This window comes from Ailuropoda melanoleuca, chromosome 6, assembly GCF_002007445.2.
Source record: "Ailuropoda melanoleuca isolate Jingjing chromosome 6, ASM200744v2, whole genome shotgun sequence".
Classification (NCBI taxonomy): domain Eukaryota; kingdom Metazoa; phylum Chordata; class Mammalia; order Carnivora; family Ursidae; genus Ailuropoda; species Ailuropoda melanoleuca.
In genome coordinates this window covers 678,153-694,594 of record NC_048223.1, presented here as the reverse complement: position 1 = coordinate 694,594, position 16,442 = coordinate 678,153, and the positions used below count along the sequence as shown (strand labels likewise).

Genomic DNA, 16,442 nt, shown 5'->3' with positions numbered 1-16,442 from the left:
AACAACTTTTAAAATAAATATTTTCAAGTTAAAAAGTATCTGAACATTTTACCTCCCACAAACACTTCTTAATAAGTTACCCGAGCATGGGTGCCTGGGTGGCTCAGTCAGTTAAACATCTGCCTTTGNTTTTTTTTTTTTATAACAGATTTATTTATTTGACAGAGAGAGAGACAGCCAGCGAGAGAGGGAACACAAGCAGGGGGAGTGGGAGAGGAAGAAGCAGGCTCATAACGGAGGAGCCTGATGCGGGGCTCAATCCCGGAACGCTGGGATCACGCCCTGAGCCAAAAGCAGACGCTTAACAACTGAGCCACCCAGGTGCCCCCAGAATGGCCTTTTGACTACAAAATGTATCCAAGCCCAAACTCTAACTTAAACCAGTTTGATACAATCAAACATGTTTTATTTACCTTATATTGTGAAAGGGTAAACTAGCCTCACATTTACCTGCATAATTTTGGAATCCCCTTTGCCAGGTATCAGAATCAGTTTCGGCAATTGGAGAAACAAAGATAGGGAAGATAAACGTTTATCTGAAACAACAGTTACATAATATTCTGAACCATAAAGTTTTAACTGATACCAAACATATCTGCTATTTTTATGGCTGCCATTAAGTATGACACATCCCAGCAATAACAGTCCTGTGTGCTACAAACTGTGGCAAAGGTTTTACCACAGTCAGGATTGGAGACTGTAATTTTCCTCATGGCAAGGGATTATCATATCAATTAGAGTAATATTTTTACTCAAGTCTTTTAACTTATCTCGGTCAGTTATAAAACACTGATTTCAAACCTTGTTTTAACAGGATGTTTGAATAAGCAAATGTGTGGTCTTTCCATATGGCACTGGATCCGGACAGAGAGAGAGAGAACCATGTTCCTTAGCAGGGACATGGTAGAGTATACGGGAATTTGGGGGATGCCCCTTATCTAACAGAGATGCTTATTTTCTTCATTTTTCCCTCTTCAAAAAAAGACTGTAGAATTAGTACCCCTGGCCCCAGCCCTTTCCCTACTCTGGGGAAAGAAAACAGCCTCAGTGGAAAAACCATTCACTGAAAATTTGTCAGTTCTCATCTTCCTATGACACAGAATTAACCATTCCTCTTTCTTGCAGACAATTTCTCCCCTGGATTTCTTGTACTATTGTCTGCATTTCCTCCAACCTCTCTCTGGCTGTCTATCCTTTACAGAGTCTGGACTTTTCTTCTGACTCCATCTATAACCTCTCTCTCTGGGATCTCAGCCACACCTGGATTAGAATAATTATATATATAATAATTATAAATATTTACATATAACATAGAGAGAAAGCTCTGAAAATATACATACATCTCTCTTGGATATCTTAAATTCACCTCCAACTCAACATGTGAAAAACTTTCTCAACCTCTTCTAAACTTACTCCTGCTTGTCACAATTAGAGGCACCTCTGTTCGTGCCATGGACAGCCAGCAACTTGCAAATCTTCCTTCTCACCTCTTTTCCTCACTCCCCATATTTAATCCATTGCCAAAGCCCATCAAATTACCTCCTTAATATCCCTTCAGTGGCTTCTTCCCTTTGCTAAAACCACCAAAGCAATCTCCCAGCGATTAAATAACTCTTATGAGTACCTTCATTCCAGAGTGGGAGATTATTCAAGTCGCTGCTCCTGAATTCTGAAACTACAGCTAGAATGTCTACCCCCATTTCATCCCAGTATGGCCCGCAGCAGAAAGTCTTTGAAAACCTGATCAGTTTTGGAGCACCAAGGACATCAGCTTTCCGAACCACAAAGCTAAATCCCAGTCTCTGAAGCACAGTTACGCCACCAAAGCTTTTCACCCTGAGACCTCTTCATCAGGCATCACATCTAGTTCTCCATAATTTAACCCATATCTATACTCAGTCCTGAGGTTACGTGAGGGTCAACAAGGAAAAAAGACCACCCACACTGTGCTTCCCACAATACCAAAACAACCAAGTGATGCCATTATAAATGAAATCATGTAATGCATAATAAAATCCCTGGAAGATATACAAGCAATTGTGAATAGTGGTTACATCTGAGGAGTAAAACTAGTGGGTGGAGTACTTTTACTTTTCACTTTATATCCTTCAGCTCTGCTTAATTTTTTATTTTTATTTATTTTTTTAAAAGATTTTATTTATTTATTTGACAGAGATAGAGACAGCCAGCGAGAGAGGGAACACACGCAGGGGGAGTGGGAGAGGAAGAAGCAGGCTCACAGCAGAGAGCCTGATGTGGGGCTCGATCCCATAACGCCGGGATCACGCCCTGAGCCGAAGGTCGACGCTTAACCACTGTGCCACCCAGGCGCCCCTAATTTTTTATTTTTTAAAAAGCTAGCTTTTAGGGGTGCCTGGGTGGCTCAGTCGGTTGAGCATCCAACTCTTGGTTTCAGCTCAGGTCATGATTTCAGGGTCCTGGGATGGAGCCCCGTGTCAGCAGGGAGTCTGCTTGTCCCCTTGCCCCTCCCCCTGCTCTTGCTCTCCCTCTCTCTCTCAAATAATTTTTTAAGCCTGTTTTTTAAAATAAACCTAGAAGAAAAATTGAGTCAGTAAGAGTTATGTCTGCTCATTTTAATTACATTTATCATTTGCTTGCATTTTCCACTTTTTGATGGGTTATCAATGGCATTGTCAACTTCTGAATCCTGGCCCACGTTTCTCATGGACAAACTGAGAGAAAGACAAATATTTGATATCACAATATTTGCAGAAAAGCCACCCCGAAGGAATATATATTTTTACTAAATAATCCAGCATGTTTATTTTTCTCCAGTCACCATGTTTTGCACCGAGTCTGTAGCTGACAGTGCTTGTAGGTAGATTAGTCACAAGAAATAACAGGATCTGGGTTTATCTACAGTGTTCAGAACTGAAGTGTTGCCCAGGATATTTTTAAAACAATGAGCACAGGGGCCATAAAGCCATAAATATATTAGGTACTAGAAAATAGATGATAATCATCCTTTGTGCCACAGAACTTTTTTCATATTAAGACTCAATATTCAACATCTTAGATTCATTATTTTTGTGAAGTTAGTGAGAGGTACAATGAATTAACTGGCTGATAGATACATAAAAGGCAGTTAAAAGGATGGATGGAAAAATAAAATGATACATAGGTAAATGGATGGATGGATGAAAAGGAAGGAAGGGAGGGAGGGAGGAAAGAAAAAGAAAGAAAGAAAGAAAGAAAGAAAGAAAGAAAGAAAGAAAGAAAGAAAGAAAGAAGAGAAAAGAGAAGAAAAAAGAAAGAGTTAAGAGAAGCATATCAGCATCTCTCAAAATACCTGTGGAAAGGGATCAGTGTTTTTCTATTTTCAATCTGTCAAGACCAGTATGTGGTCCTATTGCAGATGCCTTGTACATAGCTTGGGCCACAGATGACTCATCACACAAATCTGGTACACCCAAACTACCGTGTTCCATCAGACAATCCCACGGATCACGTGCTTAGATGTCACAGCAGTATCATTTTGCATACAAGTTTCTAAACATTCTTGACTTCTGTATCTAGTCTGTCACCGGTGAGTTACATACACCTGCACACTAGTGTCAGTTCGGAGACCACACTCTGAGTCTCACTGAGATACCTGATCAGCCACTTCACACTGGGATGCCATTCATTCTGATCAGTAGGGCATCCATCTAACTGGCCGGGTGCATTGGCCAGACCATGTATCACCAATGTCAGACCACGTAACACCCTTGTAACAAGAAGGGTGGATATAATGATTAATAGTTAGGATAGTAGATGATAGATAAATTAGGTAACAGACTCGATAGGTAATTAATTAGATACGGCCATTCTGCTGCTCTTCCTGTACAGCACCTCTAGATAAAGTGTTGACAATGGTTCTCTAAAACCAGGGATCTAGGGAAGATCAGAAGAACTTATTTTCCCATTTGCATTCCCCCAGTAGTGTTTGGGTACCTATTACTTTTATAATTAAAAAGAGAAAATCGGAAACAATCTAAATGTCCCATCGATAAGGGATCAGTAAAAAAAATTATGCTGCATCCTGTACGACAGAATACTATGAGGTCCTTAAATGAAACAGACATATATGTACAGAAGAATAAACACCAAGACATACTAAGTGAAAAAAGGTGCCACTGAGTGTGTATAGTACACTACCATTTGCACCATATTGCAAATAGTCTAAGTGGGTATATACATCACATGCTTACACTCACACAGAGTTTCTTTGGAAAGGCAGAAGAAACTGGTGCTCTAGGGAGCCAACCAGAGGACTAGGGGAGGGTGAAACTTCTCACAGTATATGCTTTGGTACTATTTGAATTTTTTATCATTTATATGTATTTACTACCTATTCAAAACCTTTTTTTTTTTTTAATTAAAGATGTTATCTGAAAACATTAACACGTGATTCAGTGTTGTGACTTCCTGTGAAAAGGCTCTCAACAGGCTTCACTAAGAGTTCAGGAAGGATGTGCATGAGAGGGAGGCCCCGAGCTGCTCGGCCAGGCATCCTCAGGGTACAGGGCCTAGGTGAGCTTCAGTGTAATAACTGTGCTTCTGGAATCTCCACTTTGCCTCTGCCCAGTTGATCAGCCCCAGAGAAACAGACAGTATCCAAAACCACAAGAGAGTATTCTGGGAACAGCCAGACCCACAAACTATTCATTTATAAGCAGAAATGGCAGACTGAGCGGAAGTGGGCCTGAGTCAAGAGTAGCCTCACATCCTACTAACTTGGAAAGCAAAGACCACCCACCCTTGTGAAACAGCACATGCTAAATCGAATATTTGATAGATGGATAGATCTATGGAGGGACAGATGGGTGAATGAATTGTTATGAAAAGTTCTATCATCTCAGACTTTTAAACCAGTATAAAATCCATAGTTCCTTAAACAACTAGGAAGATCTCAACATAGGAGACAATCGTGGGATCTTGTGCTCCATTGGGATAAAGCCAGGACTGGTGTATCTCAAAATGAGGGGTTGAGAAAATTGACATTGACTAGCAAAAGGTCAGTGTGCCCGTCCTAGCTGAGGTTCTAGAGCCCCAATGGGATGGACAGTCATCCACCAAACATCACTTACCTTTCAACCCAAGTCAGGCCAGACTTTTCTTGACCTCAAAAACACACCCTGAACACTTCTGCCCCTGAACTTCTCTTCCTACCCCCTCTTTCCTAGAAGGCCTCTTTGCTCATCTACCCACATTCCTCCCATTTTTCAAGGCTGCATGTATGTCCAACCACCTTTACAGAGACTTCTCTGCACACCCACTCCCTCTACCCATCTTCTCCACTGCGCTATGGTATGTGGAGCTATGATTTTAAACTTGCGGTCCAAGGGGCACAGACATGATGGAATTACATTCCTGAGCATGGCAGATTCCTAAGAGGAATTCTAGTGTACGAGCCTGCTATGCAGATGGCCACCAGGAAGTATCAGAGGAGTCCTTCCTGCCCAAGCACCCACCTATTGGCCAGGCACTGTGCTCAACTTATACAATGACAAGCAAGACAAATATCAATCTTGCCCTCATGGAGGTGCAAAGAGAAATAACTAAAGAAACATGGCAGTAGTGCCATGGCTGGGGAGCCACGGGGCTATGGGAGAACAGCAGCGGGACCATCTACACTAGTGTGGGGGCCTGTGAGTCAGGGAAAACCCCCTGCAGGGGTGGCATCGAATGACGCCTGAAAGGAGCACAGGAGTTAACCAGGCAAGAAGCAGGAAAATAATGTTCCAGGCACAGGTAACAGATTGTGCCAAGTTCCTGGGGCCAGCGGGAGGACAGCCAATGGGAGAACTACGAGACGTTCAGCACGGCTGCAAGTTTCAGACCTGTAACCATAATAGAAACGATTGCCTTATTATGACACACCTCCCAAGAGCTTCCAGCACACGGAGAGCAGCTGCTCTAGGCTCTAGTGCCGCAGAGGGTCCAGAGGAAGCTAGTTAGCCTGATTTCGTCTGTGTTCTCTCTGTCCCGCCCGGCTAGACCATCAGCTGCTTGAGGTCGGGCAAACCTGCCACGCGCTTCTCCCCTCACAGCATACTGCACAGGGCTAGCACACAAGAGAAGTTCAGTGATTTTTCATCGTCGATGCTGAAACAGCTAACAGTCCTTTTGGTGGCATGAAGGAAAGGTCTCAGGAGATCGCACACACATCCCTGCCACCACCATCTCAACCGGCAACAGCAACAGTAATAAATAAACTGTCAGCAGTGCTTACGGTGCCAGCCACAGCACTGAGCACTTTACGTATATTTCCTGATTACACTTCGTCATTCAAGCAAATGAGTATCGTTTCTTCCTTTCGTATTTATCATCTGCTGTGCCTGGCTGGAAGGTTAAGTCCAGGAAGGATTGCATGCAAATCAAGAATACGCTGAAGGAAATTCGTGTGCCCTAAGGATCTGCCATAATCCTACTTCTTATCCTGAGGCGACGTTAAATGGAGAATTCTGGGTTAAGAGTTTAGCAATTACTGTCAGTTCATTCCTAAAGAAAATAACCCAAAACAAGAGAAACACAAGCAGTTCTCAAAGAGCATCCATTTGGTAACCTAAGCTCCAGGCTTCAGTTACTGAGTTATGGCTAGGAGATCTCCCCACACCCTACCACACCTACCCCAATCTACAACTCCATCTCTTACGTAATCTCTACACCCCATGCGGGGCTCGGACTCACAGCCCTGAGATCAAGAGTCGCAAGCTCCATCGACTGAGCGAGCCAGGCGTCCCTACGACTTTATCTTTACATGCTTCTTTGCTTTCTTTCTCCTACAGTTTTTGTAACTCCCCCACCCTCCAATTTAAAAAGAAATATATGGGGCACTTGGGTGGCTCATATGCTTGAGTGTCTGCCTTCAGCTCGGGTCGTGATCCCAGGGTCCTGGGATCAAGACCCACGTGGGGCTCCCTGCTCGGCAGGAAGTCTGCTCCTCCTTCTCCCTCTACTGGTGCCCCTGCTTGTGCTCTCTCACTCTGTCAAATAAATAAATAAAATCTTCCAAAAAAGAAAAGAAAAGAAACATATGTTTATTGCAGGACATCTGGAACATACAGAAAGTAAACAAGAAAAATCATCCAGAATTCCAGAAATGACCATTGAAAACATTTGATATCTATCCTTCTAGCAGATACACACACATACACACACACACCTCTGAAAGTAAAATCAGGATTATGCTATTACCACAAGGTATTGTCATTGTTGGTTTTCTTGTGTTATATCCTACTTGTCTGGTATTCAGGACTTTTTATTTCCAAGTATTAATAATTAATTATTAAATCAAGAGATATCAATGAAAATATACTACATATCCACAAAGCACATTGGAAAAAAAAAAACTGTAACTTGATTCGAATATTAAAATATCAACTATAAAAATAACGAAAGGCACAGAAAAGGTTTCCCAAAGTATGATCTGTTAACCATTTCCAAGTGGATGGCAACAGATGAAGCTTGGAATAAAGATGTTCAAATCACATGAGTTTGTGAAATACTGGCTTCAACAAAAACAAACCAGTTTTTCTGATAAGTGACTCTGGAGTCCTTAATGTATATTGTGAAATTCCAAGAGAGGGACAGAGCATGCAACATATCCCAAACTTCCTGGTCCAGAAACCCCATGTTCACAAAGCATCTGAATGAACTGGGGTTCCAAAGAATACAGTTTGGAAAACACTGCTCTCCTGATATTTCAATGCACTAAAATATGCAGTCGCCCTCAAACCTGTGAAAGGGCCACCCTCTCAGAATCTGCCCTTCACTAATAAGCTCATTACTTTAGTCCTCAGTCTTTCAAACCACCTTTCAAAAAGAAAACCCTTCCCTGAACTGGTTGATTCTTTTTTTTTTTTAAGATTTTACTTACTCATGTGAGAGAAAGACAGAGAGCATGAGCAGGTTGCAGGGGGGCAAGGGCAGAGGGAGAAGCAGACTCCCCACTGAGCAGGGAGCCCTAGGCAGGACTCGATCTCAGGACCCTGGGATCATGACCAGAGCCAAAGGCAGACGCTTAACCCACTGAGCCACCCAGATGGGTTGATTCTTTTACTCCCATCACCTTCTCCTGTGGTCAGATACATAACGGAAGAAGGAAGAGAAAGGGGAGAATGATATATAAGGCTGTAATTCCTCCAGGTCCTACTGGTCAACAAACAAAAACCAAGACTCAATACCGCCTCTAACTCTACAGCATTTTAATTCTCATCGATCTCTGCAACGACAAAGGCAAGGTGAAGCAAGCTGGCTCTCTTTTTCCCTTGAAACTATTTTACTAACATTATTTAATTAACCCTCTTTAACAAGCCCTCCTCAGTGTACCTGATCCTGACATCCATCAGGTCGTCTGCCATCCCTGTCACATCTGTGTTCCCTACAAAATGATATGTATTTATTAATGGTGGAAAGCTTGATAAGAATAACATATAAATAGGCACTGTGGGTATAGTATCCATTTCTGGTTTGTTTTTCTCATCACCTCTCTCTCTTCAGCACCAAGAGCTCCAAATTTGACCACCCAGATGGAGTTCAGAAGCAAACTCCAAAGCTCCATCCACCACTCCAGAGTTATCTGGTCACCAAGGAGACCTAATTACAGGGCCTAATTATGGGCACGTAATTGGCATGAGGCATCATGGTGCAGGGGGAGGAGTACAGGTTTTAGAATCACATAATTCTAATCCCATCACTGTCACTCACCTGATACGTGACCCTGAGCCACTTACTCAACTTCATTGAGCCTCAGTTTCCTCATGAACAAAATGAGATAATAATATGTACCTACTATTCACAGGGTCACTGTAAGGGTCAAAAAAAAAATATATATATATATATGAAAGCGCCTAGGTTTATGAAAAAAAAAGTTTCACACACACGTGTTGGGAGTGTGTGCCACAGGTGATTCTGGGGTTGTCTCTCTGGAAAGCACTGACTCAGCTCCCTGCCTTGTCTGGCACAGAGCAGGTCATCAACAGATGTCACTTACCCCCCTCCTCTTCTTTCTCCACTTCTTGATCCCTTCCCCCTCCCACCGCCACCTTACACACAAAATTGGCCCAATAGTAGCTATGAGCCAGATTCCCAAAAAACTGAGAAGTAGAAGTAGAAGGGATAGGATATCCTCTGCCCAGGATGCTGAAGTCACAGGGCACCCACAGTGGGCATTCCTATTCAGGTTTTTCAACAGGAAAATTGACTCAGTCTTTATTATAAATTTAATGACTTTCAATTCCAGATCCAAGTTGTCATTCAGAGCCATAACTATAACCAAGAGCACAACCAGCTTTTATCCTATTGCCAAGGTTTCTGCATCTGACTTTGGCCAGGTAGAGAGGGTATGTGTGTGGACAAAGAGGCAACCGGAGGCAAGAATGAACTTGTACTGAAAGTCCGCTAGGTGCCAGACACTTCAAATATGTTATCTCATCTAGTCTTTCAAAATATCATGAAATAGGTATTACTCTTACTAATAGGTATTTTACAGACAAGGAAACTGAGGCAGCTGGCAATATTTTTTAAGGACAAAAGGCCCTTCATGAAAACAACTATATTATATTGCCATCCAAAGGCAAACAGAAAAAAAAAAAAACAAAAAAACCAGAGGCAGTTCTTTTTTAAGAAAATAAATTTAAAACAACTTTTAAAATAAATATTTTCAAGTTAAAAAGTATCTGAACATTTTACCTCCCACAAACACTTCTTAATAAGTTACCCGAGCATGGGTGCCTGGGTGGCTCAGTCAGTTAAACATCTGCCTTTGGCTCAAGTCATGATCCCAGGGTCCTGAGATCAAGTTCCGTGTAAGGCTCCCTGCTCAGGGGGGAGTCTGCTTCTCCCTGTCCCTCTGCCTCTCCCCTGCTTGTTCTCTCTCTCTCAAGTAAATAAATAAATCTTTAAAAAAAAAAAAGTTACTCAAGCATGTACTCCAGCAAAATGAGGGCATAAACCAAAAAAGAGGAAGACATGAAAAAAGGAAATGCTACTTCCTACCCATGGAGAGAAGTAAACAGAAGTGCCTGGATGACAGCTCTGTTGGAGGCGTAGAGAACAATCGGAATCCAGAAGGGCATAGAAAGATAAAGGAATCTGGGCATAAAAGCTTAGGGAAACAAGACATGCTAGAACTGATGGAATTTAGAGCCTAAAAAATTCTGAGAGGCAAATAATATATAAACAAAAAGGCAATTAGAAATACTTGAAAAAATGATTCAGAAAGTCAAGGTCCAATTATGAAGAAACAAAAAGGTGACACAAATTTAAACAACTGGTTTAGAGCTTGAGGGGTGCCTGGGTGGCTCAGTCAGCTCAGGTGATGGTCTCAGGGTGGTAGGATGGAGCCCCGTGGGGCTCTGTGCTCAGCTCTGAGTTGGCTTGAGATTCTCTCTCCCTCTCCCTCTGCTCCACCTCACCCCTCCACTTGCAAGCTTGTGCTCTCTTTATCGCTAAAATAAAAAATAAAATCTTTAAAACAAACAATAAAGAGTCTGATGGAAAGAAAGAATCCATTCAACTTTGCTGTGGGATATATCCTCCTTTGATTGCCCAGGAGTCCTGACACCAGACCGAATGTAACAAGTCTAAAATTTAATCTTAAAATAAAAGGCAACATTGGGCGCCTGGGTGGCTCAGTCCTTAGGGATCTGCCTTCCGCTGCCATCATGATCCTGGAGTCCTGGGATCGAGCTCCGCATGGGGCTCCCTGCTCAGTGGGAAACCTGCTTCTTGGTCTCCAACTCCCCCCTGCTTGTGTTCCCTCTCTCACTGTCTCTCTCTGTAAAATAAATAAATAAAATCTTTAAAAAAAATAAAAGGCAATGAATTATATTTATAGAAATGTACTAATGTAAATGTTGTCTCTGGATTTTCAACTTTAAATAATTTATGAATAAGAAGGTCAAATTAAGAGCAAAGCACACTTTTATTGGTTATGGGTTCAGGGCTTTGGACATTAAGGTGTCATGGACATAGTGAACTGGAGAACAGGTACCCCCAAACCTCCTTGACTTATAAAAGGGGTAATCAAGAAATACTGCCAAAAGTTGACAAAGGATAACAAAGGTGATCTAACAGACAAAGTAAAAATGATGTAAATATCAAATGTGGGGGAGGAAAAAAAAGTTTAAGGAGCTACATTCTCATTTTCAGTCAGAAGCTAGAAGTTGATAAATAAAACAAATTGTGGTAGGGGCGCCTGGGTGGCACAGCGGTTAAGCGTCTGCCTTCGGCTCAGGGTGTGATCCCGGCGTTATGGGATCGAGCCCCACGTCAGGCTCCTCTGCTGTGAGCCTGCTTCTTCCTCTCCCACTCCCCCTGCTGTGTTCCCTTTCTCACTGGCTGTCTCTATCTCTGTCGAATAAATAAATAAATAAAATCTTTAAAAAAAAATTGTGGTAAAAGCATATTAGGGTTAAGGTAGTAACAGTCTAAGAATTAAATACAGAAACAGTTAAAATAAAACCTAAAAGGCTCCCTCTGTGAGCCTTGAGGTGGTGAAGGAAACCATTGTTTTTCAACAAAAGTCCTTCTGTACTATCGAATTCGTTACTAAGTGCATAGATCACTCTGACAAAAATAATTTTCTGGGGCGCCTGGGTGGCACAGCGGTTAAGCGTCTGCCTTCGGCTCAGGGCGTGATCCCGGCGTTATGGGATCGAGCCCCATATCAGGCTCCTCCGCTGTGAGCCTGCTTCTTCCTCTCCCACTCCCCCTGCTTGTGTTCCCTCTCTCGCTGGCTGTCTCTATGTCTGTCAAATAAATAAATAAAATCTTTAAAAAATAATAATAACNCTGCTTGTGTTCCCTCTCTCGCTGGCTGTCTCTATGTCTGTCAAATAAATAAATAAAATCTTTTAAAAAAAATAATAATAATTTTCTATGACACTTTTCAGAAAAGGGAAAACACTAAAATTATTACTAAAAATTGGGAGTGGCAGGCAAATGTTATCACTGAAATTATATTTAAGAGTGGGGATTAAGGGCCCCTGGGTGGCTCAGTCGGTTAAGCGTCTGCCTTCAGCTCAGGTCATGATCCCACAGTCCTGGGATCGAGTCCCAAATTGGGCTCCCTGCTCAGCGGGGAGTCTGCTTCTCCCTCTCCCTCTGCCCCTGTGCCTGCTTGTGCTCTCTCTCTCAAATAAATAAACAAAATCTTAAAAAAAAAAAAAAAAGAATGGGGATAAAATATTTCTTCTTCTAGAATTTACTCAAATAAAATTCTTCTGTAGGAATATAAAGTGCTACTGAAGCCAAAATGTTTTCTTCTTTATAAATCTGTTTTCTGGTTTATGTGTAATAAATATGTATCCCATTTATAATCAGATTTTTTTTTTAATTTTAATGTGATCAGTGGTGAAATCAGTGTGCAGGTGGCTGGCTAAGAGCCCAACACCTACATGCCCCCAGCCTGATTTATGAGTTAAAGGGCAGAAGGAACAGAGCAGTAATTTTCAGGGGCCATGTGTTCTAACGTCACCCCTCTCCATTTGTATAATGCCACCCTAAAGAAACACCACAAAGAAAGGTGTGACCGCTCAGAAAAGGTCCCCTTTAAGAAGTAACAAAAAGTCATTACATCATATACTGGGGAACAATCTTACCTAAGAAAATCACAAAAAGCTTTTTAAAGCTTCTTAATGGACAGGCTTTGTTTCCCATAAAGATTATTGTTCAGCTGGGGAAGTGACAGAGGGGATAAAGGTGGGAGTGAGGGAAACGGAAAAGTGCTCTGTAAGTAGTTGTCAACAGATTAGAGGTCCAGTCCAGGGTCTGCCATTAAATAACCACATGACTTTCCCAAAGTCACCCGGTCACCCTTCCCTGGCCTTGGGTTTTCCAGCCAAAAAAACAAAACAAAACAAAACAAAACAAAATCAAACCTGACCCTGATCCAATTTAAAATCCTTCCAATTTCTCATATATAAAAGCCTCGACTGACAGAATCAATGATAGGACACCACTGCTGGCCCCATTTCACAGATGATGGAGCAAAATAGATTTTATGACAATTAATTCAGGGTCAGTTGCCACCATTTTTCAAGCTTCTATTTAATCCATCAAAATATGCTGCCTCTGGAGGCTATGTAACAAAGTATGACATGCAACATTTAACTTACTCCAACTTTAAACAAAGCCCTCCAAAAAACTCCGAGAACTCCTTTATTTCTTAAATTCCCTTAGTTTCTTGGCCAGAAAGTTTCCACAGGCTGCATCGAACCAGGCTAGCGTATTACCTACACATTTTTTCAGCTGTGGTCGGCACTGACTATCCAGTCAATGAAGATGTACTCTGCTTTGGGCAGCACAGTGGTTGTAGTTGGGGGGATGGACAAATGAACCTGAGCAACTTTCTCTAAACCCAAAGCTAATTTCCATTTTTGCCTTAGTTTCAATCATTCAAAACTTGTACAAAAAGGGAATTTTTTTGCTTTTTGGGGGGCGGGGGGTCCTTTTTTCTCCTAGCTTTCCTCTGATATTAGGCAAGCCTAGCTCTTCGTATTTTTAATAACCACAGTTGTACTGACCATATATCATATATTTGTGTGTGTGTGCGTGTATTCATAAGCACAGTTTAAAAGTCATTTGGGACCACAAAAGATCCCCCTAAATTACTGTAAATTATTGGACCATCTTCTATTTGCGCTGATTACTAAGTCCATTTCTATAAAAAGCACAATAAATATTCAAAACCACATTTACCCAAGTAAACTTAATACAAGATTTTGGAGCTTTATGTACCATAGAAACTAACGTCATCCTTCAAAACAGTATCATCACATTTAAAAACATGTCATGTTATTACATCACATACTTGAATTCCACCAGCCATTTACAAGTTAAAGCATTGAGTACACATCCAGACTAACACTCAAAGCCTGGGAGAAGGCCAGTTGTGGAATGACCATCAAGTCTGTTTCAGGGCAAGTGCTTCTCAGCATCACACCAACCCCAGAAACAAAATAAAGAACTCCTTGCACAAGATGTCAACAGCACTGGGATGGGGAAGGAATAACTGGTCACCAGGATCAAAGAGTTGCCTATAGCAAACCTCATCCATTACTGTGTATTTGTTGTAAGAGCCAACTGACATCAAAGTATCAAATATTAGTGCCAAAGAAAGGCTTGACTATATTTTTAAAAGAGCACATAATGCCTTAGAATAAGTTTTAAACTAAGGTTTCTCCATCAAAGCAATTTCGGCTTTAAAGTAAAGTCTAAGGAACGTTCTAAGAAGAGTTTCTGTCCATGGCAGTGAACGGCCAGCCAGTGCAGGCAACCCGGAACCAAGTGGTCCAGCTGGCACAATCTCTACCCAGGCCATCAACAGCCTGGCCCCCTTTGACCTCACTGGTTACATTTCAAGCTCCAGCATGGTTTCTCTTCTGGAACCTAATTATCTTAGGGTACCACAACTAAAACAATCTTCTTTATGTCTGTGAATATATTTTCTTGTACAGGCTAATGTAAAAATCATCCCATCAGGAAAGCCCTAACAACGTGAAAGGGAAGAATAATAACAAAACAGGCTCCTGATCAGTTGGTATTCTAGGTTACTAAGTGCGACATAATAAAACTCCTGACCCAATTTCCACACAATTGATTTTCCAGCCCACAACTACTTCACCACGGAGTTGCTAATTACATCACTGCGCTGTGTGGTCATTACATCACTCAGCTGGGAGCAGTAAGGCCTACCAGGCAGTGTTCATTTTCCAGCTTGCTTTTCCTAAGAATGGAGAGACTGCAGACCACCTACACTACCAAGAGTCCCTCTCCTACCCAAGCCTCAAAAATGTTCCAGAATTTATCTCTGTGTCACATCCCAATGGACCAGGCTCTGGGGCATCTGACTTGGAGTGGACAGGTAAGGGGGTAAGGGTTTGGGTAAGGGTTTGTGCCCAGAAGTCTCTATCACTATTCCAGACTCAGGGCAAAGTCACCTCTGTGTTTCATGAGAATCATCCCAAAACTACTTTTTTTTTTTTTCCTCCCATACCACGAGTTTCCAGGTCCCCAATCTCCTGGGACTTCCAGAGCCCTGGAAGAACCTCACCAGAAATGCTCTTCTTCTCTTTTACCATTCCAACACCCGGAGACCCACTCCCTAATTCCAGCTTCCCAGATCTTTCGGGAAGAAACGTGGAGGGCACACGCACACGCATGCACGCACCCCAGCAAGCATGCGCACCCTGGGCACCGTGACTGTGCCCCCCTGACTTCGGGCTGACTTACTTGAGGAAGTACCTCTGGCCAGTGGCCGTGAAGGTCATCTCCCAGCCCGGGGGCAGCGGCAGCTCGTCGGTCACATCATAAGACTGCTGGCGGAGGTGCGCGTGTTGCTGCGCTGGACTGCCTGCAGCACCCGCGCCGGTGCCCAGCTGCAGGGACGCGGGCGACGAGTGCGAGCGGACGTGCTGGGCGCCGCTGGCCAGCCGGGGCCCCGGGTGGCCGCCGGACGAGTCGGTACTCGATTGGCGCGAGTGCGAGCCAGAGTCAGGCTCCTTGAAGAACGACTCAGGCAGGATCTTCTTCCGCCACGAGCTGGGCTTGGGGTTCATGACCGAGTTGAAGAGGGCTTCGAGGTCCGTGTCTAGGTCCTGCGTGACGTGGATCACTTGCTGCCCGGGTGGCGGGAGCGGATGGGGCACCGAGGCCGGATTCATCTTCTGCAAAGAGAAAGGAGGTCAGATCAGCCTTTTATTTGAAGTCGGAGGAGGGAGTCCGGGGGCAGAATAGAAACAAAAGAAAAAGGAGACAGATAGGTGTCCGCCTCAGGATCCCAGACACTCAGCGGTAAGGCCAGCCGGATGGGGGAGGGGTCCCTCCCGGCCTCGAGAATTATGCAACTTTCTTGAAGTAAGTAAGTTGCCGCAAGGAGGACGAGAAGGAAGGGCGGGGGTGGGGGGGGGAGTAACTGCACTCGGGAGGTTGCTGAACGGCTGGTGGCGAAGGACAGGTCGCAGCTTTCCCGGGCAGGCAGCCCCCCCAAAGTCTCAACCCAAGCCAGCTCCACGACATCGCGACTCCGGAAGCCCGAGGAGCCCAGACGCCCTGGGGTGGAACGCGGTGAGCGGGCGCGCTCCAGCGGGCTCTACCTGGGCGCGCAGCGAAGCCGAGTCTGGGCGTGCGGCGGCCGCCGTCCCGCCCGAACTCGCCGTCGGGCCTCAGTCGCTCGGGTGCGTCCCGAGCTCGCAGGGCTGTAGTGGGGGCCCGGCTGGCAAATCCCGACCCGGTGCCTGGCAGCCTAGGGGCTTCGGCTCTCACATCCCCCGAACTGGCCTCAGGCGTTCGCGCTCCGTGAGAAGGAGGCGGAGGAGAAGCAGACTGCGCGGCCGCCGCGGCTCCCGGACTGTCCCATAAACAAAGTTTGGAGCGAACTCCCACTCCCAGAAAAGAGGCGGGCCCGAAAGTTGAGCTGTTGAATTATGCATGAC

The 16,442-nt window shown here is 43.8% G+C and overlaps 1 protein-coding gene across 1 annotated transcript in view; it reads right to left on the bottom strand.

Moving 5' to 3' along the window:
• WWTR1 (WW domain containing transcription regulator 1) overlaps positions 1-16,353 on the bottom strand; it is a 138,777-nt gene extending 122,424 nt beyond the window's left edge. Inside the window, exons 1-2 of the mRNA XM_002923448.4 lie at positions 16,104-16,353; positions 15,241-15,674 (exon numbers count right to left, since the gene is read on the bottom strand). Of these exons, the coding sequence (XP_002923494.2) occupies positions 15,241-15,671 (431 nt within the window). The 5' untranslated portion in view covers positions 15,672-15,674; positions 16,104-16,353. The remainder of the gene's footprint in view (positions 1-15,240; positions 15,675-16,103) is intronic.
• Between the last annotated feature and the right edge of the window lie 89 nt (positions 16,354-16,442).